General features: G+C 35.3%; 1 protein-coding gene across 1 annotated transcript; it reads left to right on the top strand.

Annotated features, from left to right (window-relative positions):
* The first annotated feature begins 274 nt into the window (after window positions 1-274).
* LOC128246417 (uncharacterized) lies at window positions 275-24,166 on the top strand. The gene is made up of 10 exons (XM_052964607.1): window positions 275-1,381; window positions 4,157-4,291; window positions 5,751-5,885; window positions 7,301-7,435; window positions 9,116-9,192; window positions 11,745-11,823; window positions 12,090-12,161; window positions 21,744-21,834; window positions 21,991-22,117; window positions 22,988-24,166. Exons 1-9 carry the CDS (start codon window positions 1,238-1,240, stop codon window positions 22,089-22,091), a joined length of 969 nt encoding a protein of 322 aa, XP_052820567.1. The 5' UTR covers window positions 275-1,237; the 3' UTR covers window positions 22,092-22,117; window positions 22,988-24,166.
* The last annotated feature ends 1,970 nt before the right edge of the window (window positions 24,167-26,136 follow it).

The following is a 26,136-nucleotide window of genomic DNA, read 5'->3' as shown; positions in this document are numbered from 1 at the left end:
TGACTCGAAAATACGCTCAGGGTCGCGTTCCACCTGATAAAAATAGCGGCCAAATTTAAGTCAACCTGTAACTCTATAGCTTTATAAACAAGTCAGTTTCTGAATGGTATAGAGAAACCGAGCTTCTATGTTTAAAGCGTACATGAAATCCGACCCATTTAAATTGAATAAAGAAGGCGTTTTAAATCTCGGTTACAAATATTAGATTAGGTCTGGTAGACACACACAATAACCGGATAACCATACGATTGCATACATGCGTGAGCTGTTAAATTTTACAATGGATACGAAGTATGCACAGGTTGTATTTATAATGTAACGATCAGAGAAAAAACGGATATATGATAAACATGACAAGTAGTATAAACATTCAGGCTTTGAGCTTAATCGTTGATAACCCGGTTTAACACATATCTAGGTCAAACAAACACGCCCACAAAATATTGGATTTTGCAAGTGAATCGAAAGTAGGAAATATAAACATTATTGACTTACATTAAAATTGTGATCTTTGTGTTTTAAAATCGGATTGTGTATAAAAAGTGGATTATGTTATCATTTTAAATTGTTAAGGATGTATATGTGATTTATGTTATTAAACTCGTACAATAACAATGGCATCCAGACATGACGCTGTAGAACAATGTGCCAATACGGATGTCGCACTGCGTGAAAGTGTAGACATTCACGAACAGATCTGCCAACAACACAATAATGAGAGGACATCGTTGTTTTGCAGAAAACACATGGTGGTTATTTGTGGACGATGTTTATTGCAAAATCACATGAAATGCGAAAATCAGTTGGTTGACCTCAATGAGGTTTCCCATCCAACTACAGACCATATAAACGAACTAATGCATGGATTAGAGAGTATAATAAGTGACACACAGTGCCTTAACAAGGATGTAAGTGTTAAAAGAGAGAATAACAACTTAGCTAAAGAAGATAATTTCAAAACAGTTCGTGATTTTAGAAAAGATATCGACACTTTCTTCGATAACTTGCAAAGAAAAGCAGAATCTGAGATAACACAATGCCATGTAAAAAACGAAGACATATTTACGGAACAAATTAAAACATGTTTGGATGTTGAGGAAGAAGCGCAGACAAACTGAAGCACATTAATTACATTCTAGAGAAAAAACAGAAAAGCACTATTTTCGTTACAACAGAGAGCTTAAGAACAGAAATAGCTACCCTAAAACAAACTTTACACGAAGCTTCAAGAAAACCTATGGGTCCAATGTACCAATTCCATAAAAATGATGTCGTTCAAAACATGATATTGACGGAAAATTTACTAGGCACAGTAGAATATATTCATACCGGAAGTGATGAACTCACGGACATCATAGACATTGAAGAAAGTTCTGATGAGGTAATACATTGCTGAGGATAGGGCCTAGTCAGTTGATATGTTTTTTCGAATAAAAATCAAGGCGCCTACACAGGGGCATCATTAGCATATGCGCAAAGATTTAATAATGAGGGGATTGAATGATGTCTTAGACTTTAAATAGTCGAATACTCCAACCCGCGTTGCCATTTTATATATCATTTTGGGGTTACTTGGACGAGTGATGCACACACGAAGATGCGCCACAAAGGTTCGCCACATCTAACAGCAAATCCTGGATTAGCCCATGTATACATACAATATATGGACCCTTTCTATCATGATTTCTTTGGCCAATCCTGCTACATAAATAAGAATATTTGATGAATTTAATGGATGTTATGAATAACAGTATATTTATTTAATATTTCAATAGAGTTAACATATAATTATACATCTTTGGTTATGACACACAACTTTGGCGTCTTAAAGATTTTGCTAAAAGCGAAAGCCTTATCTTAAATCAATGCATATGTATAACAAACATCATTTTTGAGTGATAAACCTATAACGAATTAATAGATAATGCATTAATTTATTGAAAATATAACTTACTGATAACATGATTGTAATCGAATATTTGATAGCAGAAAACGCAAACATATGAATGATCGGTGAATGCTTAAAAAATAATGTGGTCTACTAAAGTCTCACAAAGTAGGAATACCGTGTGTAATACTCATTTCTTTCAAATTAAACTCGGTATCCTTTATAAGAACATTGTTTTATACATTTATTTGTACTTTTTGGAATATTAAAACAATATTATTAATAATGGTAAATCTTATCTGGGAATAATAGTGCGTCTTTAACTACAAATGTACATGAATAAAACATCGCATAATGCTATGGTTCAATCGAGTAGATCTTTACTAGCCGTACGAACATGATTCTAGAGTTAAAGTATTTATATATGTTTTCGAAAATGATGTACGTATAAACATTTCTGAAAATATTGCAATGTCAGTCATTTGTATGAGATTTAAACAGGTTTTGTTTAATCTCAATATGTACTCGTAAGAAGTCAGCTCACCAAACGTATCTAATTTACAGGCTTAAGAAAAACAACATATCATAAAAAAAATCTGGTCAATACTAGTGGTGTTTTCAGAAATGTATGAATAAAATAATAAAATTTAGTAATTTAGCATAATCCTAATGCAAGTCTAACAAATTGTACAATACACATTACATTAAGACCATAAAATAAAAATATGCCATAATGACAGTTTCATGTAAATTAAAGATTTAGACAAAGTAGGAACTCCTTGCAATAACAATTAAATATCTGTTTCTACTGTAGATACCTTTTTCTCTACGGGTAACCCGAAATAAGCATACAGTTTTTATCATGACCAATAGCAGGCTAAATATATGAAGGAAGATGGAGGAAATGGAAAAGGTCGAATCTTCTAGACAAGAGCAACTTCCTGATTTAAAACAACACGTGTTAGAGTGCATTATTAAACGTTTCCATGAGCTCGACAATGTCTCTTCATCACGTAGCAAGATCATGTTTGTTACAGTTCAGTCAATTCGAAAACTGAAACGTTTATCACGAACAGCATTAGGATATGAAAAACACATGATCATAGTTCTTATGCAAGTGAAACCTTTGAAATTTAAAAATGTGTTGCCTTAACTCTGTCCAGCTGATAAGGCTTTGGTAGAAAAACAAGTGTTCTTTGTTTGAAAGTAAATGATCACGCTGATAAGAAAGTCTTTATCATTAACCTGCCCACTGAAACTACCAAAATGAACTTCAAAAATCAACATGTATAAATAATAATGGTTGTAAACCCAACTTATAAGGACCATGTTTGTTATTATTATATACATATAAGTTATCGACCGTTCCTTTTACAGTAAAACTGCGGTCGTTCGAACAATCGGTCGATCGAGAACCGGCGTTCCCTCGAGGTTGGAGCTGGATGCCTAACATTTTTCCTTCTATTTTCATATGAAATATACCTACGCTGCATCGAAACCTAATTATGTCGATGAGTCGAGCAATATTCTCGATCCCCAGTACAAAAATCATGCACAAAATATCATAGCTCCCTCTAGTTCATATTTTTCCACTTTTTCCCGAACGCGTGTTTCAAAATAAACAAACAATTGCTAGGTATTAAAGTTTTTGCAAGTTGTAAAACTGCAATGACAGTTGAAAGGCAATTGATAAGGTGTTTTCGCGGGAGGGATTATCCTGCTGCAATAATGACAGTTTGCGGAAATCAAGTGTTACCTGTTCTATTGTTTGTTTCGTTACTGTCTCTCGAGCGTTTGGAAAAGGTTGATATCTTCCTAGAATAAATGTATTCACATATAACCAAAGATATGTACGTAGGTATAATCAGTTTCGACAATTTTGCAAAAATAGTCATCAATTAATTGTTCAAAACATATCTCATTTAGACCAAAACTGAACGATGTGTTATATTTGAATATTACATGTAATCAAAGGTTAAGACAAAGGAGGAACTCATTCCAAAAGTAATACAATGTCTGTTTATGCTGTAAATACCTTTTGCTCTATGGGTTATCCCGATAAAAAAATGTATTGTCTTTACTTTGTCCAGCTGATAAGGCTTTTGTAGAAAAAAACAATTGTGTTTTGTTTGAAAGTAAATGATCATGCTGAAAAGACAATCTTTATCATTAACTTGCCACTGAAACTACCAAAATAAACTTCAAGAATCAACATGTATAATTAATAATGGTCGTAAACCCAACTCATAAGGACCATGTTTGTTTCAGGAGCCTCCTCCTTGGAACGACGAAACAGGCTTGCAACTCGCGGATCTGCCCAAGATACCGCGCATTACCATACCTGTTAACCTGCCAATAGAACATTGTAAACCCTCACTATATGCCCGGCAGATATCCCCTCAAGTAAGTAATTTAACTCGTTTGAATTTCCGAGAATGATCTTCGTATTGTCGTTTAAAACCGGATATTTACGGAAAATGTTTAAGGCACAGTATAATGTCATAACACTGGAAGCGAAGAACTTATGTACACCATAGACGACAAAATAAATCATATGCAGGCAATAAGTCACTTCGTTTACAAGCTTATCAACAGATAAAACTATTTCGAAAAAGCTCAAGGCCCTAATAGGGGCATCATAAGCACATGTGCTCGAGGAATCCAGGAGAAGGAAGGGGGGGGGGGCGCCTAAGATTGTCCAAGTGAACATTTATGTCGATATAGTAGAGGCTTTATGTATTAATTACACCAACAGGTGCCTTTTTAGACTAGAATTACTAGATACTAGAATTAGTCGAACAATTCATGGGAATGACACGAATCCCCGTTGCGATGTTGAAATTCAATTTTGGTGTTCCCTTGGGAAGGAGGCACACAAACCAAGATGCAACACAAAAGTGCGCTACATCTTACAGAAAATCCTGGGGCCGCCTTGGCATGTATACATATAAGTTATCGACCGTTCCTTTTACAGTAAAACTGCGGTCGTTCGAACAAACGGTCGATCGAGAACCGGCGTTCCCTCGAGGTCCGAGTTGGGTCCCTAACATATTTCCTTTTATTTTCATATGAAATATACCTACGCTGCATCGAAACCTAATTATGTCGATGAGTCGAGCAATATTCTCGATCCCCAGTACAAAAATCATGCACAAAATATCATAGCTCCCTCTAGTTCATATTTTTCCACTTTTTCCCGAACGCGTGTTTCAAAATAAACAAACAATTGCTAGGTATTAAAGTTTTTGCAAGTTGTAAAACTGCAATGACAGTTAAAAGGCAATTGATAAGGTGTTTTCGCGGGAGGGATTATCCTGCTGCAATAATGCCAGTTTGCGGAAATTAAGTGTTACATGTTCTATAGTTTGTTTCGTTACTGTCTCTCGAGCGTTTGGAATAGGTTGATATCTTCCTAGAATAAATGTATTCACATATAACCAAAGATATGTACGTATAATCAGTTTCGACAATTTTGCAAAAATAGTCATCAATTAATTGTTCAATTCATATCACATTTAGACCAAAACTGAACGATGTGTTATATTTGAATATTACATGTAAATCAAAGGTTAAGACAAAGGAGGAACTCATTCCAAAAGTAATACAATGCCTGTTTATGCTGTAAATACCTTTTGCTCTATGGGTTATCCCGATAAAAAAATGTATTGTCTTTACTTTGTCCAGCTGATAAGGCTTTTGTAGAAAAAAACAATTGTTCTTTGTTTGAAAGTAAATGATCATGCTGAAAAGACAATCTTTATCATTAACTTGCCACTGAACCAACCAAAATAAACTTAAAGAATCAACATGTATAATTAATTATAGTCGTAAACCCAACTCATAAGGACCATGTTTGTTTCAGGAGCCTCCTCCTGGGTACAACGAAATACGCTTGCAACCCGAGGATCCGCCCAAGATACAGCGCAATATCATTCCCGTTGACCAGTCGATACAACAATGTCAACCCTCACTATATGCCCGGCAGATATCCCCTCAAGTAAGTAATTTAATTCGTTTGTATTTCCGAGAATGATCGGCGTATTGTCGTTTAAAACCGGATATTAACAGACAATTTTTAAGGCACAATATAATATCTTCACACCGGAAGCGAAAAGCTAATGCACACCATAGACGTCAAAATAAAGCATCTGCAGGGAATAAATAAGTCGCTACGTATACAAGCTTATCAAAGGATAAACCTATTTCGAAAAAGCTCAAGGCCCTTAACAGGGTCATTATAAACACTTTGCTAGAGGAATCCAGGAATGGGTGGGGGCGCCTCAGATTGTCCACGTGAATATTTATGTCGATATAGTAGCGGATTTATGTATAAATTACACCAACATGTACCTTTTTAGACTAGAATTAGTCGAACAATTTATTGGGAAAGCACGAACCCCCGTTTCCATGTTGAAATTTCCATTTTGGTGTTCCTTTTAGAAGTAGGCGCACAAACCAAGATGCTACACAAAAATGCGCCACATCTTACAGAAAATCCTGGGGCCGCCCTTGGCATGTATACACATAAATGTTATCAGCCGTTTTTATTATCAGTAAAACAACAAATTCTGCTCTAGCTCAATCGAATAGAACTTTGCCAGCAGCACTACCAGAATTCGATATTTAATGAATACTTCATATGTCTAGTTATATGAATATAGTAGCTTTTTCGCGGGAAAAATTTTCTTGCTGCAAGTATGCCAGTTTGCAAACAACAGGTGTAACACATTCTAAAGTTTGTTCCTTTACTGTCCTTCGATCGTTTGCAAAAGGTTGAAATCTTAAATGTAATCACGTATTACCAAAGTTAGTACGTATACTCGTTTCCGAAAATATTGCAATGATAGTCATCATAATGATATTTTATTAGGTTTTGTTTAATCTTATTGTGTGCGTTTGAAGTCGGCTCACCAAACACATATTGTTGACAAGCTTACGCCAGAAAAGCATTTCTTTAGGAAATTCTGGTGAAAACTAATGATGTTTCAGAAATGTATAATTCTAATTTCAATTTTAAATCTAGTTAAATTCATTCTAGTGTCAGTCTAACTACTTGTTGAATACATATAACAAAAATGAACGACGTATCATATTTTAATATTACATTTGAATCAAAGGTTTTACAAAGCAGGAACTAATTCCAAAAGTAATAGAATGCCTGTTTCTGCTGCAGAGACCTCTTGCTCTACGTGTTATCCCGATTAAAATGTGTTGCATTAACTTTGTCCATCTGATAAGGCTTTGGTAAAAACGTGATATTTCATTGAAAGTAAATTATCACGCTGATATGACATTCTTTATCATTAACCTGCCAATTGAAACTACCAAAATGAACTAACAAGTATCAACATGTATAAATGTTTAACTAGATATGGTCGTTAACCCAACTCATAAGGACCATATTGGTTTCAGGGTCCTTCTCCTGTGCACAGCGGAAAAAGTCTACAATTCCAGAGTCCGCGCGGGCTTACCTACATACGAAATCCCGATTTCCCACCAATACCACAAGGTCAACCCTTACCACCTCCCCGCTATAAAGCCCCTCAAGTGAGTATTTTGACTCGTCTGTTTTTCGGAGAAAGGTCGGCGTATTGTTGTAGTCAAGGTGTCTTTATCGTTGTCGTAGTGCAAAGTAGTTTATTGACTCTGTTCAAGATCAGTTTATATCGACCATGTGTTTCTACTAAGGATATGAAGACAACTTATAAAGCTGAGAAGTATATTCGGTACCGTTACTTACCTATTTAATTTAGAATCGCAAAATATGATTTGAAGAAAATAAGTAATAATTGTAGGTATTTTTTATTTCTGTTCTTTTTATTTTATTTATTTAGTTCAAGTATGTTTTGTGAAAGATATAAATGACTGTAAATATTGGAATGAAAATAAATAATAAAATACCTTCCTTTCCCTGTTATTGGATTCCCAACGAATATCACTTCAAATTAGTACTTTCGGTGAAAAATCTCACATCTTAGAAACATGCAAAGAACTTCGCCAGCAGCACGACCAGGATTCGATGGTTAATGAGTACCTCAAATGTCTAGTTATATGAATAAAGTATCTTTTTCGCGGGAGGGATTTTCCTGCTGAAATAATGCCAGTTTGCGGAAAACAAGTGTAACACATTCTATAGTTTGTGTCGTTACTGCCTCTCGAGCGTTTGGAATAGGTTGATATCTTCCTTGAGAAAATGTATTCACATATTACCAAAGAGATGTACGTATTATAATTTCTGAATAAAAAATGAATTGTAATCATCACATTTTTACATTTTTCAACGAGCGTCAGCTCGGAGTAAAATCTAGTTCAGCTGTAAATGACAAATAAAATTTTAATCTGATACATACAATATAAAGGAAACTACAGCTTTTTTATTAACATGAGGTAAGTATAGCCCCCGCTGTTCAAACGTCAGAACCTGATGTCAACATCAGAATCTGACTTTTCAAAGTAAGAGCAGTTCGCCACAATACAACGTCGATGTCTCGCTACCCTCTGCCGGTAGATGTCACTGAACCACTCTGACTTGTAAGAATACAGGCGTGTCTGAGCTTCACTCTGTAGTTCCTGAAAGTCATTGAAGCGTTTAACTTTCAGTTCACATTTAAGTTTCGGATATAGGGCAAAATCGCATGGTGCTAGGTCCGGCGAATAAGCGGGTTGGGGAAGAATCTCCGCTTCAAGCTGGATTGTCGCGGTAGTCTGGGCCTCCTCCGATCTATGCGCTGGTGCATTATCCTTGTAAAAAATACACCCATCATGTAACGCCTGTGGTTTCTTTAATGCCGTCGCCCTGTACAAGTCACGCCTCAAAACCTGAAATGGAGAACAGTACTGAGGCGTATAACATAATGCATTTGTCGCGTTTTGCGTACTTCATCAAATATCATAATTAAAACTAACGCTTTTTCAATCCCATATTTCTAATCATAATTTTTTTTAAACATTGTTTTATACAGATTTAATGAAGACCTAAATATTGATAAAAATGGATTTTGTTATATATCAAAATAGTAGCCGATACAGATGTGACATCGCTTGAACATATTCAAATTCACGAACAAATCTGTCAACAACACAATTATAAGAATACTTTGTAATAAAGGGAATTTCCAAGATGCATACGTATGATTAACTAGGCAGGATATACAATCATATACGGGCTATTAATCGTATATGGTAGATGGGGTGTTCGTTTTTATACTCAAATGCCTCCAATTTTAGAGACAGGGTCTACGAATTCCCGACCGGCAGCAGGAGTCAAGCTCAATCCAAACCTCCAGTCAAGAGCCAAGTATGAAGTAAGCATTTTAATTTATCTGTTTTTCAAAATACTTATCAGCGTATTGTTAAAGACTTGATGTCTTTGTCGTTACGTTGTTCCAAAAACGTTTTCCCTGACCATTACTGGTTCAAGTATGTTTATAAGGCCATTTGAGGAGAGCAGAGGACACATGCGTAAGCCAGTATCGTGGGTTAATGGTTTATAAGCCATGCAACGTGCCCGAGTGTTGTTGTCATCAATTGCAATTTCGACAGTAAAAAATTGCTTATTCTGTTTTTTGCCTATCTTTAATATCCATTCGTGTGCATTTTGACGTAAAAAGTTTGTTTGTACACAGGTGTGAGATACCTTGATGGCGTGTAGTTATAATTACCTACATGAAAAGGCTTCTTTTAAAATCGCGTTTTAGATGATTATTCATTTTCGTGTCGATCAAAAAAATTAATGTTATATATTTTATTAAGTATTATTTAAATGCCATAATGCCATTGTCATTAACCAAAACCTAAACGAAATAAGCTGAGGCGCGATTTTTACGTGTGTCTTCTGGTATTGGGTAGGCCAGACGGAATTGTCCATTAAAGATTAAATAATCGGAAAATGTCCAATATGCAGCAAAATTATAGACATGATTCTGACAAAGCGGCTCTCTGGAGGCACACTTTTGGACAAACAGTAATTGTTGTAAATAGCTAATATTAATTAGCCTATGTGGTCCTGTTTGTGGTTCAATTCATGTGTTGGCATGTTCATGTATGCTGAGTATGTGTTCATGTACAATGTTTACTGTTGGGGATTTACTTTTTAAAATGTCGTTCTAATCTTCGAATATCTTCTTCACGCTTGGAACATGAATTTCATCATAATGGTTTGATTTGTGAACGATACATTTTTCATTAGCATCGTTAACAAGTGTTTGTGTTTTTGTATAAGTTCTGGAATAGAGAAACTGTAGAATACATTATTGTGGTGCTGTGGGTTAACTGTTGTCCTCCGTGTTAAGATTAACAAATTCAATTTCATTTGTTTTCATACGGTTCATTTTATCAATATTTTGTCATTGTATTTGTTTTGCGCCCTTTAATAATGCATTCTGTATTCTGTCATGACTGATTTAAACAGTTTGATTTGTGCGTATGCTAAGTACGTATAGTGTTGAACTTTGCATGGATAGTTTTACAATATTATATGTGCTGTTGATATTTGATATCAGACCAAAACTACGAACTGATAAAAGCTATCAAGGTAATTTCAATTTCGACTACTTTAGTAATTATAATAGCAACAAACCATAAAAATACATGCATTTCTTTCAGGTCTTCCATACAAATAGCTTTCCCTGAATACCATTCTATAACCTCCTATAGATAATAACAAAATCAATACTTTTCAATGGTATTATTTTGGAAGTCTCAGTGAAGCACTGGGGAAACCGAATAACACATACAGCATTAACTAGCAACATGAGCAAAGTATGTCTTGGTGACAACATGCCTGACAAAAATGGAGCTTACATACATGGTCGACTGGCCGAGTAAAAACTGAGATATAACTCCCCTTCTCAGAAAACTCAGAAACCTCTGCCCGTTTGTCACACAGATTTACAGGATTTGTATCGTACCACTAAATGTCGGACATAATCCCCCATAAGCTCATTAACAAAGATATATAGAAAACATATCATTTTTACGATTCATGTTTACGTACTTTATTAAGTTGTACAAACGTTTATTACATGATTGTATTCTTTGAAGACAAATGAAAACAGATTGATAATGCATACGATGAAAATGCATAGTTTCACAAAAACTTAACATTCCTATGCGCATGAATTCCTCATGTTTATCAATCGCCACCTGGCAATTTTTTCATTATAAACAAGGGAAAATAATTTCCTTCTAATTCGTTTTACTCAAACGTAGGAAAATATATGTCCTAAAACCTAGTACAAAGGAAAAATGGGAGAAATTAAATCCCTGTGGATTTAATCTTAACATTAAATCTGCTGACATTGAAAATGAATAGCAATTGTCAGAAACTTGTTGAATATGCCCATTTCAAAAGAACAACTACACTATACGCAGCGCACACCAACGTAAACTCACAACATGAAATAGGCCGATGAGGTTTATTATCAACTTGTTTCGTATGTTGTGTTTGATTGGTAAATGTAAATCGTCCATGGTGTATATAACCATCTCTCTTCCCTCATTAATACTTTGCTTGATGTAAGCAATCTTATTTCTTTGATTATGTTCCCAATAACATCCACAAGGGCCAAATTCTTATTTGTAGAATATGTTATGCTATAGCACTTAGACAGCTCGGCCTAGACACCTCAGAAAGGTCTGGGCGAAACTGAAGAATAAATTTAATGTACACCTGTCAAGGATACATATGGGTTTGAAATTAGTTTTCCCTATTTAAATCAGTAAATAAAGATTAAATATCATTTTAAAAAATAGCCTGACCCTCAATTAGTAAGCACACCAATCATACTGGCATTTCATGTAAACTCTGTCGTGTCATTATTTGCTTTATTTACGGAAAAGGTGGTTTGTGTTTCAGAATAAACAACGAGCAAGAGCCAATAACTGGAGTTGTTTTCGTGGCAGACATCGGCAATTGTCCACCAGGATATACTGCGGTGCGACTATGCAGCATTGTTTATTAACCTTAACAAACATTGTCTACTAAATGTCAGCATTTATTATTGTTTTCTCTGAATTGTAAAATTTGCATTTTTAAAGAAAGTAACACACCTTTTTAAAGTTTTCCTGACTAGGTTGCCCGATGGGTCATGTAAAAGGTTTTGGTGAAAAATTCCATTTCGTTACATCGTTAATTAATTTGCTAGATAGTATATGAAAAACGCAATGTTTAGCAAACTTATGTAAATGTCCCCTGTTTTAGATTGAACGCGATATTGGAGACTTTTGGATGGGGAAACATTACATGTGTATAGGGAGGGACGCATCTTCACAAGTAAGTGAGAGGTTTGGAGTGCTAGGAGCAAGGTGTCAAATGGTAGGTGACGATAAGGTTTAGGAGAGACATTCACTGATTTTGAAGAGAGTTAGTCCGCAAAGAGAGATGCACCGTCTTTACATTATATATTGAGTAGAACAGGGAATGGTGAAAGACCGGTCCTAGTTTAATTGTTTAGAACGCGATGCACCAATTAAGGTTAGTGCTGGAGGAGGAGCCGGTATCTTTGTGTAAAGAGGGACGCATCTATACAAGTAAGTGAGAGGTTTGGGTGTGCTAGGAGCAAGGTGTCAAAGGTTAGGTCAAAAAAAGCGATTTCCGGTTTCATGGCGAAGTAGGGATATATTTTGTGTGGACAAAAGTTGATTAAACATGTAAATTAAAGTGAGAAAAGTGTTAAATGGTTCAAATTTGTATTTACGAATGGGATAACTATAAAAAAGGTGAATTGTAGAAACAATGTTATACTCTTTATACTAAACTTTATTATTGATTTGTTTCAATAACTCGCATTCACCTGTGCTGTTTACCTGCGTTTACCTGTGTCATGGTTCACTAGTTTCATTATACGGTCATTGTGGACAGTAAGCCACCCACGCTCAAATTTAGAACTAGTATACTCACAGGAAAAATAGTACAGCAATGAGTACTGACAGTAAAACAAACCCATTGCAAACTCCTTCGAAACCTAGTACTGGCAAGCGAGACCTTACATCACCTTTTGACCCTAACGATTCAAAGCGGGTCCGTGAACGCTCCGTCGACCTGGATTCGCCGCGCGAACTTACAGATATGTCGGTCTCCGGTGCCACCAGTAACTTCACAAGTGAGGACTTTTCTCAAATTAGTGCTCTTATCCAAAAGTCCTTTCAGGAGCAATTGCCCGTTATGGTAAAAACCATTGTAGATGGTGTACTACAAGGCGTCAATGCTAAAGTGAGTGCACTAGAAAATGAAAATGCATCGCTTAAATCTAGGGTCTGTGAACTAGAAACCAAGCTTCGAAATGCTGATTCAAGGCAGGACCGCCTAGAGCAATACAGCCGACGAAACTGTCTGCGATTATCTGGGGTCACTGAGGCGGACGGTGAAAGTACCGACAAACTAGTTATGGAACTCGCTAGTGCTATTGGCTCTGGCCTGTCCTTAGACGAAGTTGACCGCTGTCACAGGCTTGGAAAGCCTCCTCCTAAGGAAGTATCATTTAGCGATATTGTCTCTGGCATCACGGTCGCTGAAAATAGTGGGGCTAAATCTGTGCGCGCTAAACCGCGCGATATCATCATTAAATTTGTCAGCTACAGGGCCCGCAACAAGATGTACTCATGCAAATCGAAACTCAAAAAGACTGGTTATTAGGGTGTCTTTCTGAATGAGGACCTCACCAAATCTAGAAGTCAACTTTACTACCAGTCTAGAGTGCTAGCGCAAAGAAAGCTGATCAACAGCACATGGACCTCAGACGGCACTATAATCATCAAAAGCCACGCCAACCGCTACTATCGAATTGAGTCTGAAAAGGACTTCACATCTTTCAAACAAGAAGAGGGAATCCGTGGCTAACTTTTGTTTGGCAGTGTAGTGTGCACTGGAAATCCAGTCAAGTTTATACTGGTCTATCGAATCGGTCACCTTTACCTGTTCTTATGACATTGTTACGCCGTATTGATTATTCTAGCTTCGTTGTATAACCCCTATTTTCGTTTTAATTTATTCGCAATTTTCACAAATGTATTTCCAAAGTTGTTTAGTATGTATGACGTACAATGCTTACTTGAATATTGTCATATATTGATAACTACGATACTTCAATTTGTCGTTTAATTCTAAATTTACATTAGCTTAAGGTAAAGCCTGCATTATTATGAAACTATCTAATAATGTCATAAGGTTTTCAGATCGGCAATGTGGCCAATTGACATGCCTTTCAAGCGCGGTGCGCTCTTTCGTATGGGCGAATATGCATTATATTCAGTTTCATTACTCTGACCTAAGAAATAGGATAATGACACAAAAACGTTATGTTACCTAACTATTATCATGTAGTTGATATGACATTGTATTTTGTAAAGCCAATTTATACATGTAGTTTTACTCTATTAACATATGTTTGAGCTTTGTAAAATCACTAACATAATGTTTGTATCTTTGTATATTGTTCTACGTTTGTTTAGATTTACCATACACCACCAAGAATTTAACGTTCCTGGTGTTTTTATATATTAGACTTATACTCACATTCAGTCTTACTTAAAGCGAGTATTTATCAACTAGTAATGATCGTAGGTCTATGCTCCTATATTAAGCTCTCTTTATGGTAATGTATACAATTTCTATTATATGATATACCAGAGCTTTCGATAATTAAAAACACCCCTTAATTTAAATATCTCACCTATCCTTTTGTAGAATGTGTCCACCAATATCAACCTTTTCGCATCATGCTATACTTCATAACTTGATAGCTTTCTATTTTAGAGCATTAATTCTCCATTTCATTTTCATATGTTCCTTTGTCTCACTTCGATTATTATGCTCTTTTCTCCTCACTTCTATTTCATTCTCGCATTTTTGTTTCATAGGGTGGACTGAGTCAATCCTTTTCTTTTTTGTCAATTTATCGATTCGCAAAGTTTCTAAGTTAAGCAGGTCAACTGAATACTGTTTCGTATTTTTTAACTCACGATTTCACGAAATTAATTGTTGACCAAAAAGAGGTTTTCATGCCTCATTTCTGTATTTCTACTCGATTCCCTTTGTTATTAATGCTGTTCTTCCCATTACCAATACTTAATAACAACTGTAGTATACTTTCATTGAAATCAAACTTGCATAGTTCCTATAATGCCCATCTCCTCATCTCTTTTGGAACTTCGACGTATATTGTAGGCGAAACATATTGTAGAAACGCAAGATTTTCATATCAGTGTACCTGTAGCATACATCTGTTTGTTGCACTTAGTTGGTTAGGATATCTTCTACTATTATCCGGTGACATTCACCCGAATCCTGGCCCAAGCTCAATAAACACCACTTCTTCTGACAGTTCGGTCGGGGACAACTCTTGTAACCTATCGAAGTTTTTAAGTAGTCCTAGCTATTTTTCTGTCTTGCATTACAATGTTCAAAGTCTAGTACCGAAATTGGACTTACTGTCCAGTGAACTTTGCTCTTTCGATATACTTACATTTTCTGAAACTTGGCTTTCTGACGTCATCTATGATGATGACATCATCATAAATGGTTTTTCTAGACCAGTTCGTAGAGATCGGCATGGAGGTTCGTACGGTGGTATTGTCGCTTATATTAAAGATGGTATTAGTTATGTCCGAAGAAATGATCTTGAGTTATTTGATGTTGAATGTCTCTGGTTAGAAGTCAGGATCAGTAGAACAAAAAGTTTACTTGTTGGCGTTTCCTATCGCCCTCCCAATTCTAATAACAACTAGTATAAACTCATTGAGGATTCAATCGGGCTTGCGAGAGAAAGCGGGATCGATGATATTATTATAACTGGCGACTTCAATCTCAACACACTTCATGATGTTTCTCGTCGTAAAATACAATCATTGTCTCAACAATTTGGACTTCAGCAAGTCATTTCGGAGCCAACGCATTTTACCGAACATTCATCGTCGATTATCGACCTTTTATTTGTATCCAATCAAAACTCTCTAGTTCATAGTGGTGTCAGTGATCCATTAATCGACCATAAAATTCGTTTTCATTGTCCTATATTTGGAATATTCAGATATCATAAACCAGTTAAAAAAATAATTCGACGTCTTATATGGAAATACGACAATGGTGATTATGAATCATTACGACAGAAACTATCGGATGTTGATTAGTCAACTGTGAAGTGTAATAATGTTAATGACTTTACTTCAAATCTTACTAAAACCATCACTGATATTGCTAGCTGTTGTATTCCAAGCAAGGTTGTTAATGTTAATCATAAAGATCCCCCATGGATGAATGCTGATATTAAATTAAAAATTCGAAAACGCAAAAGGGCGTTCAGAAAGGCTAGGTCCAGTAATAATCCAGTACACTGGTTAAAGTTCCGTGGTCTTAGAAAGGAAGTTGTTGCTCTGATTCGTCGGTCCAAATCCTTGTATTTTGATAATCTTGCTTCCAAACTCAAATCCAGCGAAATTAGTTCGAAAGATTGGTGGAAAACTCTTAAATCCTTCAGTAGTCCGGATACATCCAAAGCTATTCCTCCACTCCTTAACCCAGCTGACGGAGAACTAAAGACAGACGAACAAGATAAGGCCGATATTCTGAACGATTTTTTTGTTCGTCAAACATACATTGACGACTCCAGTCAAACTTTGCCTCTGCTTGATTCAAATCCTACTCATGATATTCTTAATAACATCCACATTACGCCATCTGAAGTAAAAGATGCGATAAGTTGCCTGGTTGTGGGTAAAGCATCTGGTCCTGACGGAGTAAGCAATCGCATTCTTCTCGAAGCCTCTGCTCAACTCAGTCAGCCTTTGTGTGATCTGTTTAAGGATTCATTAAATACTTCCATTATGCCGTCAAGTTGGAAGTGTTCAAATGTTTGTGCAATTTTCAAAAAGGGTGATCCTTCAGACCCATCAAATTATCGTCCAATATCACTCTTAAATACTATGGAAAAGGTCTTTGAACGGATTATATTTAAACATGTCTTTAACTTCCTCCGTGATACTCACTTCTTTACATGTTTTCAATCCGGTTTCATGCCCGGTGACTCTACCGTTAATCAACTAACATATATCTATAATAAGTTCTGCCATGCCCTTGACGAAGGTCTTGAAATAAGAGTTGTTTTCTTTGATATAAGTAAAGCTTTTGACAAGGTTTGGCACCGTGGCCTTTGGTACAAACTCGAACATGCAGCCATATGTGGTTCACATCTTTCTTGGTTTTCAAATTACTTGGAATACCGTCGACAAATAGTGGTTATTCCAGGAGCCTCTTCATCCTTTTCTGAGATTAAGGCTGGTGTACCCCAAGGCTCTATTTTAGGCCCCCTTTTGTTTCTTATATACATTAATGATATTGTAAATGATGTCAATTCTAACATCAATTTATTTGCTGATGATACTAGCCTATTTGTCATAGTCGAAACACCCCAAGTTGCAGCTGAGCAACTACAGTCCGATATCAACAAGTTGTCTCATTGGGCTGACAAGTGGCTTGTGAAATTTAATCCATCTAAATCCGAATCTATGGTGCTAACCAAAAAAAGATTAAAGCCCCTTCATCCTCCTTTGCAAATGTTTGATACAGTGATACCCTCTGTTGAATCCCATAAACATCTCGGAATACATATATCTGAAGATTGTAGTTGGCATGTTCATATTGATTATATTAAAGATAAAGCTTGGGCTCGGATCAACGTGATGAAACGGCTAAGATTTCAATTAGACAGGCGATCTTTAGAAGTTATTTATTTATCTTTTGTCAGACCAATCCTTGAATATGCAGACGTTATTTGGAGTAATTGCACCCAACATGAAAAGAATGAATTAGATAAAATCCAGACCGAGTGTGCCAGAATTGTAACTGGTTGTACACGTTTGGTTTCCTTACGTATTCTCGAACTTGAAACTGGCTGGGAAAGTTTACAAACTAGGCGCGAAATGCACAAACTTCTCCTTTTCTTTAAAATGAAAAATGGGTTCACTCCTGATTATCTTTCAAACTTGGTCCCCCCCAACAGTAGGGCAAGTATCAACAAGATCTCTCAGAAATTCATCTAAAATTTCCATTCCTAGAACTCGCACATCATTGTATATGAACTCTTTCCTTCCTTCGGCTATCTCTTCCTGGAATAGTCTTCCAGCTGAGGCATCTTCTTAAGATACCGTGTCTGGTTTCAAGTCAGTTAGTTCTAAATCTAGCAAGTTATTCTATTATGGGAAACGTAAGCTTCAAGTCCTACATACTCGTTTACGAACGGAATGCAGCTCATTAAACCATCACCTTTATTCGAAAAACATCGTATCTTCTCCAATCTGTATTTGCGGACGCCAAGAAACAACATATCATTTTCTTCTTTTATGTCCACTCTACTCCGATCATAGACTTTCTCTGATCGACTCAGTGGAAGCACTGACTGAAGTAACTTTTCGTTCAATATTGTATGGTGCTGACACTCTGACTAAAGAACAGAAATTCAAACTGTTTGATGCAGTCCACCAATATATTCACTTAACAAAAAGATTTGATTAATCGACTCCAGTCTAAATCCATCCTATGCCTTTCTTCTTTCCTTCTCCTATCTCAACATAGCTTATCATTATCTTCTTTTGCTTTTTTTTTCATTATCTGATATTAAATTCCTTTAAATTTGAAATTTTACCACCGTTCTACCTAAAATCATCTTACTACTCTGAGAGCTATCATATTAATCCTTTATTTAGTAAAACCTGTATTTAATACTATTGCAAATAACCATTCAAGGAAAGGAACTTTATTAGTTAATTCTACCGTTCCAATCCTTTATTTTATATGTTTGTAACAAATGCTGTATTGTTGTTTTTTTGCATAATAAATATGTTTAAACTAAAGGTTAGGTGTTTTAAATTAGCGACGATAAGGTATAGGAGAGACATTGACTGTTTTTGAAAAGAGCCAGTCCGTTTAGGGAGCTGCACCTACTACCCTTTTATATTGTGCTAGATAGAATAGGTGTTCCCTAAGGTGTGAATGCAATAAGTATAATGTTTAGGGAATGGTGAAATACCGGTCCCAGTGTATGTGATTACAACGCGATACACTCACTAAGGTTAGTTTGGTTTATCTGAGGTCGTAACAAACGGTCAGCATTTAGGTAATGGGTGTAATCTTTAGGTATCGCTACATTATAATTAGCCAGTTTATTAGTGTCCAAAGTGACGCATTTGTGCACATATTGTCATTTTGATTTTCCCAAATCCCTGTGTTCACAGAAGGTACAACCCACAATTTCAAGGTTATACACTCTTATTTTAACAAAATGCTCGTGTAAATTTTCTACTTACCTCATTGGTCTTTAAAACAGGCACCAAACAGGTACAACAATGTCGAAACAATGTTTAAATTATGTCGTACTCAACGTTGAACTCACGTTAAACAATGGTTGTATTTGAAAAGTTTAATAGACGCTGTGTTGCTTTGAAACAACATGACGATTTCAACATTGAATTTTTATCGCAAATCCTGTTTGTACCCCTTTGCAGAATATTTTGCTATAGTCTGTTTTTACCAAAGTTATAACATATGGTGTATAACATAACAAGCAATTTCACTGTGTTTCTCTACAGTGTCTGTGTTTTCTCTGGTTTTATTTTTTACAATAATTGACATATACTAAATTAACTTTGAATTTAACAATTTAATATTCATTCAAACACAAATCGAGTGTACTAACTCCCCATAGTATCATACTCATTTCGAGTAAATACCGTTTATCAAAAATCATAATAGCCACTTATTGTTTTCAATATATATTTTAAATCAAGCTAAAACAAATCATGTTTTTCCGACTTTAACAACTCATCATGCATCAACAGTAAAACAATATGTAAACATGCATGGTAACAGATCTAGTGGTGAATGCGGAAAGGTTCTAAGTGACATTGAATAAAGAAGAAGAGGGAACCATTTCGCTTTCACCCCTCGAGATGTAAAACATAATTTGAAAAAAAACCATAATGTTAAGAAGTCTTCATCAAATTATTGTAAGTATGAAGTAACATATCACTTAATGAATGGCTGTATACGTAAGTCTTAAATTTACTTATTAAAAAAAGTATATATAAACTTTTTGTTTTCAACATGTTTTTAATTTAGAACCATAAATCAGTAATTATCGATTGTAAGTGTGAAAATACAATAACAAATAGGAACAGTTCTGGTGTTTAGATCCATCAAGAAGTGTTTGTGATATTCTAAGGACTTGTATACACGCACAAAGGGGTAATACATAGTTTATACACACTGTAAAGCTTTTATTGGCCTTTGTCTTTGTACCAAGTGCTACTTCCTGCCCTGGCTCTTTCTGGCGCAAAGTTTAATTATCGGGACATCCCTCACTTTTACTTGTGTACTCTTAGGAATGGCTGCCTGAATACTTCATGTAAGAACAATATGAACAATGAATATCGTAGGAAACCATTCCAAATCATAACTTTGAACTGTTCGAGTGTGACCTTGATCATCAAACTTTGATTATGTTAATTATCAGGTATTATCACTGAAACAATAGTTGAATTGGCAACTCAAATGTCAAGGATATGTTAATACAAAACAACATTGATCTAAACCATAGAAATTGTGTATTTCAGAAATGTCAAAAACGGAGAACAATCTCACCAAAATTGGTATTCCAAAAGCCTATGTTAAATTCATTAATTGAACCATCAAGGTATTGAAAAGGCATCTGAAACATGTATCCAAACATAACATAATCCTGTCAAGTTTAATTATTTTTTTTTAGCTGGATTCATAAATGCTTTTAGTATTTCTGGGAGCTTTAACAGGCAACAATAATTGAAATACTAATGCCAACAAAGAATGTGATAAGGGTCAGGAATGATAACACATCCGAAAGCAGGAAAACCAATGAGGGCATGTTAAAGCGGCACCCAAAAAGAGTGACAGTTTTGATATTTCAATTCAGGTGATTTTGGCAGCAATGCCTACAATGCGGTCATATAAGACTACGTACTATAGAACAGATCTCAATTTATTTTTAAAAAATCCAGAAAATTTCATTTTTCTTTAAGGGTTAGTAACATTTATAGCCATAAAACGTCAATTTGTATTTTATATCTGTATTGGGTTATATATTTAGTCATAATAAACACTAACCAAACTATTTAAAGGTTTATACTAAAGGGAGATAATCAACATACATGTTTATGTTTTCAAAATACGCACTATGTACACAGACACAAATTGGAGTTTTTTCGTCCTATATTTTCAAAAAGGCAACAATACCATTACTTACTAGTTTATGCTTTAAGTTACTTACACGCAAGTGTTGCAACTTTAAAGAATCATTGCTTCTAATTTAGTATGCAACTTTAGATAAACACGCTTTAACTACAATAAAATATAATATAAACATGATTATTCTTTCTGGCAGGTACCACTCTGCGCATGCGCGACGAAAGCACCGTTTTAGTAGAATAAGCTATTTCTGGAAATGCTAAATACATGTATATTACTTTTGAATTCTAAACGAAACCTAACTCAATTATCACTGACACAGGAGTAAGTGTTGACACTCTTCGGTAAAAAACATGTAAACCAAACCAACGTTGAGAACATCGACGATATTTGAACATTGAAACAACATCAACATGACAACCATTTCAACGCTGATAACATCGATCTTATTTAGACGTCAAAACAACGTCGATTTTATACCGGAAATTTCCAACTACATACATATACGCGCAAGGCAGACATATGTCCATTTACAAATAACAATAGTAACGACTTTTGCGCTGAGTATTCACGTATATATTCATACACAATTATACACCGTTACCTCCAACTTATTTATGTTTCTTTTTTCATTTTCACTTACAGTGTCGCACGGTGTTGGTAGATGTGTGTTTCATCAACAAGCAAGTCCCTCCCCCTCCAGGTTTCACACTGATTGGTACAACGTATGACACGAGTAAGAAACAAGCTCGATTCACTTACAACAGTACATGTCAATGACAAAAAGAATGGTTTTACATCATTCAGATTAATTGTTTAAAATTATACACCTTGGTAAACAGGTCACTGATTTTTTTGATATATTAAACAATGTTGATACATCCATCCCCAGGAGAAGAGTGGACACAGAAGCGGATATATGTTAGCTGGATGAACACCAGCCTGACCACCAGTGCAATTACAGATATCACCTTTGTGAAAAAGAAGAGCTAACCTCCTAAAGGATACACCATAGTCGGGTAGGAAGCATTTTGTGATTTCTGAGGTGTTTTTCTTTTACAAAGAAATCAGTGTTACGACGGAAAGAGAAAGAGAAAACAGCAACACACATAAAACAACACAACATTTATTAACAAGCAGTTTGACAAAAAAAAATCAAATAAGGAATGCCGAAACTGAAATACCATGAACAAAGAATATTCTGCGAGGTCCAAATTTTATGAAAATATCTTCACGGAACTTGTTATTTTTAATGTCAACATACTTAAATACACATGGAAAGCTGAACACACTATGTTAGCACTATTTATAATAAACACAACTTTCAGAATCATTCCGACAAAAGGTTGTAATGTTATCCACACAGAATTGTGAACATTCGAAACTAATCCTGATAAATGGTAATTAAATTATCATAGGGGAAAATGTGGATTTCTTCAGTAAATCTTGGTCATCCAACAACGGAACAAGACAACCGAAACAGTACTAAATTTTAAATACGTATCCAGGTAACATTAGAGTATAGTCATAGTCTTCATGTGGTATGTTTTACGATGGAGTTAAGCTATGTATAACTTTTTAAATTGACAATGCACATAAAATGTACATGTACGAACTGCAATAAACTTAATATCCTCGATACTTTAATTGGTGATAGCGCTTAGTTGCCTTAAAAATCATGACAAGAGTAGGCATCCATAAGTGGTGCTGTTCTTTACTGCTTGAGTGTTTTGATAAAGTAACTGAATGTAACACATAAGTAGATGTTCAAATACTTTTCCTATGTCAGGTTTATTATGCTACGGTCCATGTTTATATTAACAGAGCAAGTAGCGAGTCAGTGCAATGATTATATACATACCATTTACTGAAGTTAATATATTTTTCAGTGACTTACACAACCTGGAGATGTGCTACAAGATGTCAAAGATCAGGACCTTATTGTTCACCAAAACATCAGTGACTCACCCATGGGAAAATTTTAGTTTCTGGGAGCAGTTAGGATTCAGATTTGTTTTACTAAACCATGTTACTACATACTTTTGGCACGCAAATAGAATACTGTCATGATGAATGTAATTTGTAGAATTAGAAAATGTTTATCGATAGCCAAAGTTCATGCTGTCATGTAAACACTGATTCATAAAAATACCAGAGTAGCCAAAAAGAATTGTCTATTTTCTAGGAACCACCCTTTTTATTTTTGCCTCCGGATTCATTTTCTAAAAACCCTTTTTAGCTCGACTATTCGAAGAGTAAGGACGGCTATACTACTCGCCCCAGCGTCGGTGTCCGTTTAAAGTTTTAGGGCAAGTTGGGACTTTCAAATAAACGTCCAATACCCTTCATTCAATTGACTAAACACTTCACACAGTTGTTCAGAGCAATCACATAATGAGGTAACATATTATCCTTAAAACAAAGTGAGGGCCCCTGATTGGCCTAGGTTAAAGTTTAAGGGCAGGTTAAAGTTTTAGGCGAGTTGGGATTTTAATAAAAAACTTCTTTACCCTTCATTCAATACACTCAATACTTCGCAGAATTATTGACGACCATCTTACAACAAGGAACATAACTCCATTTTAACCCTAAATACAAATTATGGCCCCTGAATGTTTTTTTTTTAATTTGTCTTTTAATTTCTTCTGAAAGGCACATTTTTTTATCCTTAACCACATTTTCATATAGGGAAAAAAGTTATTCAATGACTTGCGTCAATGTTCGCGCTGTCTGGTGGGAGGGCAGCGTCAAAGTCACCTTATGTATCGAATAATTTTAGCTAGGTTTGACATAAAACGATCAAACTTGGTATGTACGAAGAGTTTATTGAGACCTTTTATGGGAATGCGTTTGCAGCCCCTAGGATCAAGGTCAAGTTTACTATGAATAGAAAAAGGGTTGGTATTGAATAACTTAAGTAAGGGTCTACATATTGTGACCAAACTTACATAGGAAAAGTTTATAGAGACCTTTCCTTAAATTGTGTTTTTGCCCCGAGAGTTATTGTCTAGGTTAAGGTCACTGTTGCTAAAAAAAGAAATATGGTGAGTACTGAATAACTCAAGTGAGGGTTAACAAAGTGTGAGAAAACTTGGTATATAGGACAAGTTGATGAAAAGCTTTCGTGGATTGCCTTTTGGCCCCCTAGGGTCAAGGTCACTGTTACTAAAAATAGATTACTGTTTCAGTTATGGTTGACATACTGTGACCAAACTTGATATTTAGAAAGTGTTTATGGAGGACTTCCATGATATTTTTGTTTGGGGACTTTAGGATCAAGGTCACTGTTACAAAAAAAGAAGAAATCAGTTGAAACTAAATTTCTTATGCCAGTCATTAAAAACCTGGTTTTGTCACATCGCGAGTGTTGTTCAAGTTTTAATTTGTTTGTTTAATTACTTTTGACAGGCAAATATTACATCTTTTTTGTATACATTTATAAGTCAAAGCGGCGTAGTTGTCGCGCTGTTTTACGACAACTCTTGTTTTCTTTTGCCCGCAAAGAGAGGGCATAAAGTAGTCACTCTGTCTGTGTTAAGTTTTTCCTTCCGTATCAGTTCGTTTGGTACTACCTTTTCTTACAACAAAATTTAGGAGCATCGTTGTAAGAAGTGTCACGCCTAGGATAAAGAAATCACATTTAAAAGTCTAAGCTATATTTCAATGCAATATTTAGTGTCTCAGACACAAAGGTCGCATATACCAGGCATGTTTATAGTTGTTATTGATAATATGTTATAAGGTGTAAGTAAACTATCTATACTGTTAACATTTAGCAGAATGCTTGTTTAACTCCGTTTCATTGTCCTGTCTCTGTTGGTCGGTTGTTTGCTCGATAGACCAGGTTTGTCCGCATAAACATAAACCGAAAGAACGGTTTTTGTAAGACATCAAACTTCAGTGGTTGCATTTTTCTTGACCAGTTGATGATCACCAGTGTTTTAAGGTCAGTTGGTTGCCAATATCACGGTAAATTATAATATTAACACATTATCCGCATAATAATTAAAAAAAAAACGATTATAATTCAATGTTATAGATATTAACTAGCAGATGACCCTGATTGTTTTGAAGGTCAATAAAGGAGAGGTCAAATGTCGCTTGTTTTAAATACAATTTGTTTTTCTTTCATAGAGACAATCCAAGACACTGATGGCGCCTGCGAGATCCAACAAAAGCGGATATGGAAAATGTTTTTTGACACTATTGACATAATTTGTGAACATGTACATACAGTTTTTTTTTCTTATGTGGCAATTCTTGGACATGACTTTTATTATGATATTTTAGACTAACAGTAGTAGGATAATTGTTATCACAAAAAGACAATACATGTATATATTTGACAGATGAAATGTATATCATAACAGGTTACATGACCTTTGGTCACAATATTCAACTAGGTCCATATCTGGCGGACTAAAGCGATGTGTACATGTTGAAACAATAGTCTCATTCTTTGAATCAAGAGGTAACGTTCATACCAAACATTCGAAAACTGTTCTGCATGGAATCTGTGTTAACTTCGAATATGGTTTTTGTTGGCTCAAAAAGTAGATTTTTTTCCCAATTATTGCATACCTCGGTCAGAATGAATGTTTTTATACACTCCAGTTATCGTTTGAATATTATTGTTTAAACTATACAAAACATCTGGTCACCAGGTGAAATATTTAATGTGAGTAGTCATTCTGTTTAAGTTTCATGAAATGTTGATAGATAATATGACTACTAACATTAAATACTTCACCTGGTATTATGTTAAGAAAACTATGCTGATAAAGTTTTATGGAATGTTGGTAGACAATATGTTTTTCTTAATATAAACTAGATCAACTTCAATAAGTTTATGTTAAAACAGAGGCCCAGTAAAGCATGAGCAAAACGTTGTTAGCAATTTGTATGAAAAAAATGAGAGTTTTTATAAAATCTTGAAGATGTTGATTATATGATCAAAAGTTAGGGCTAGAACGGAAATGTTCAGAAAACCATAATGCTTACTCTTTGGATTCCGCAATTTGGACAAAGATGGTGCTGT

Source organism: Mya arenaria, chromosome 9 (genome assembly GCF_026914265.1).
Source record: "Mya arenaria isolate MELC-2E11 chromosome 9, ASM2691426v1".
Lineage (NCBI taxonomy): Eukaryota > Metazoa > Mollusca > Bivalvia > Myida > Myidae > Mya > Mya arenaria.
Note: the sequence above shows the minus strand (reverse complement) of the source record. Positions and strands in the feature narration are given on the sequence as shown.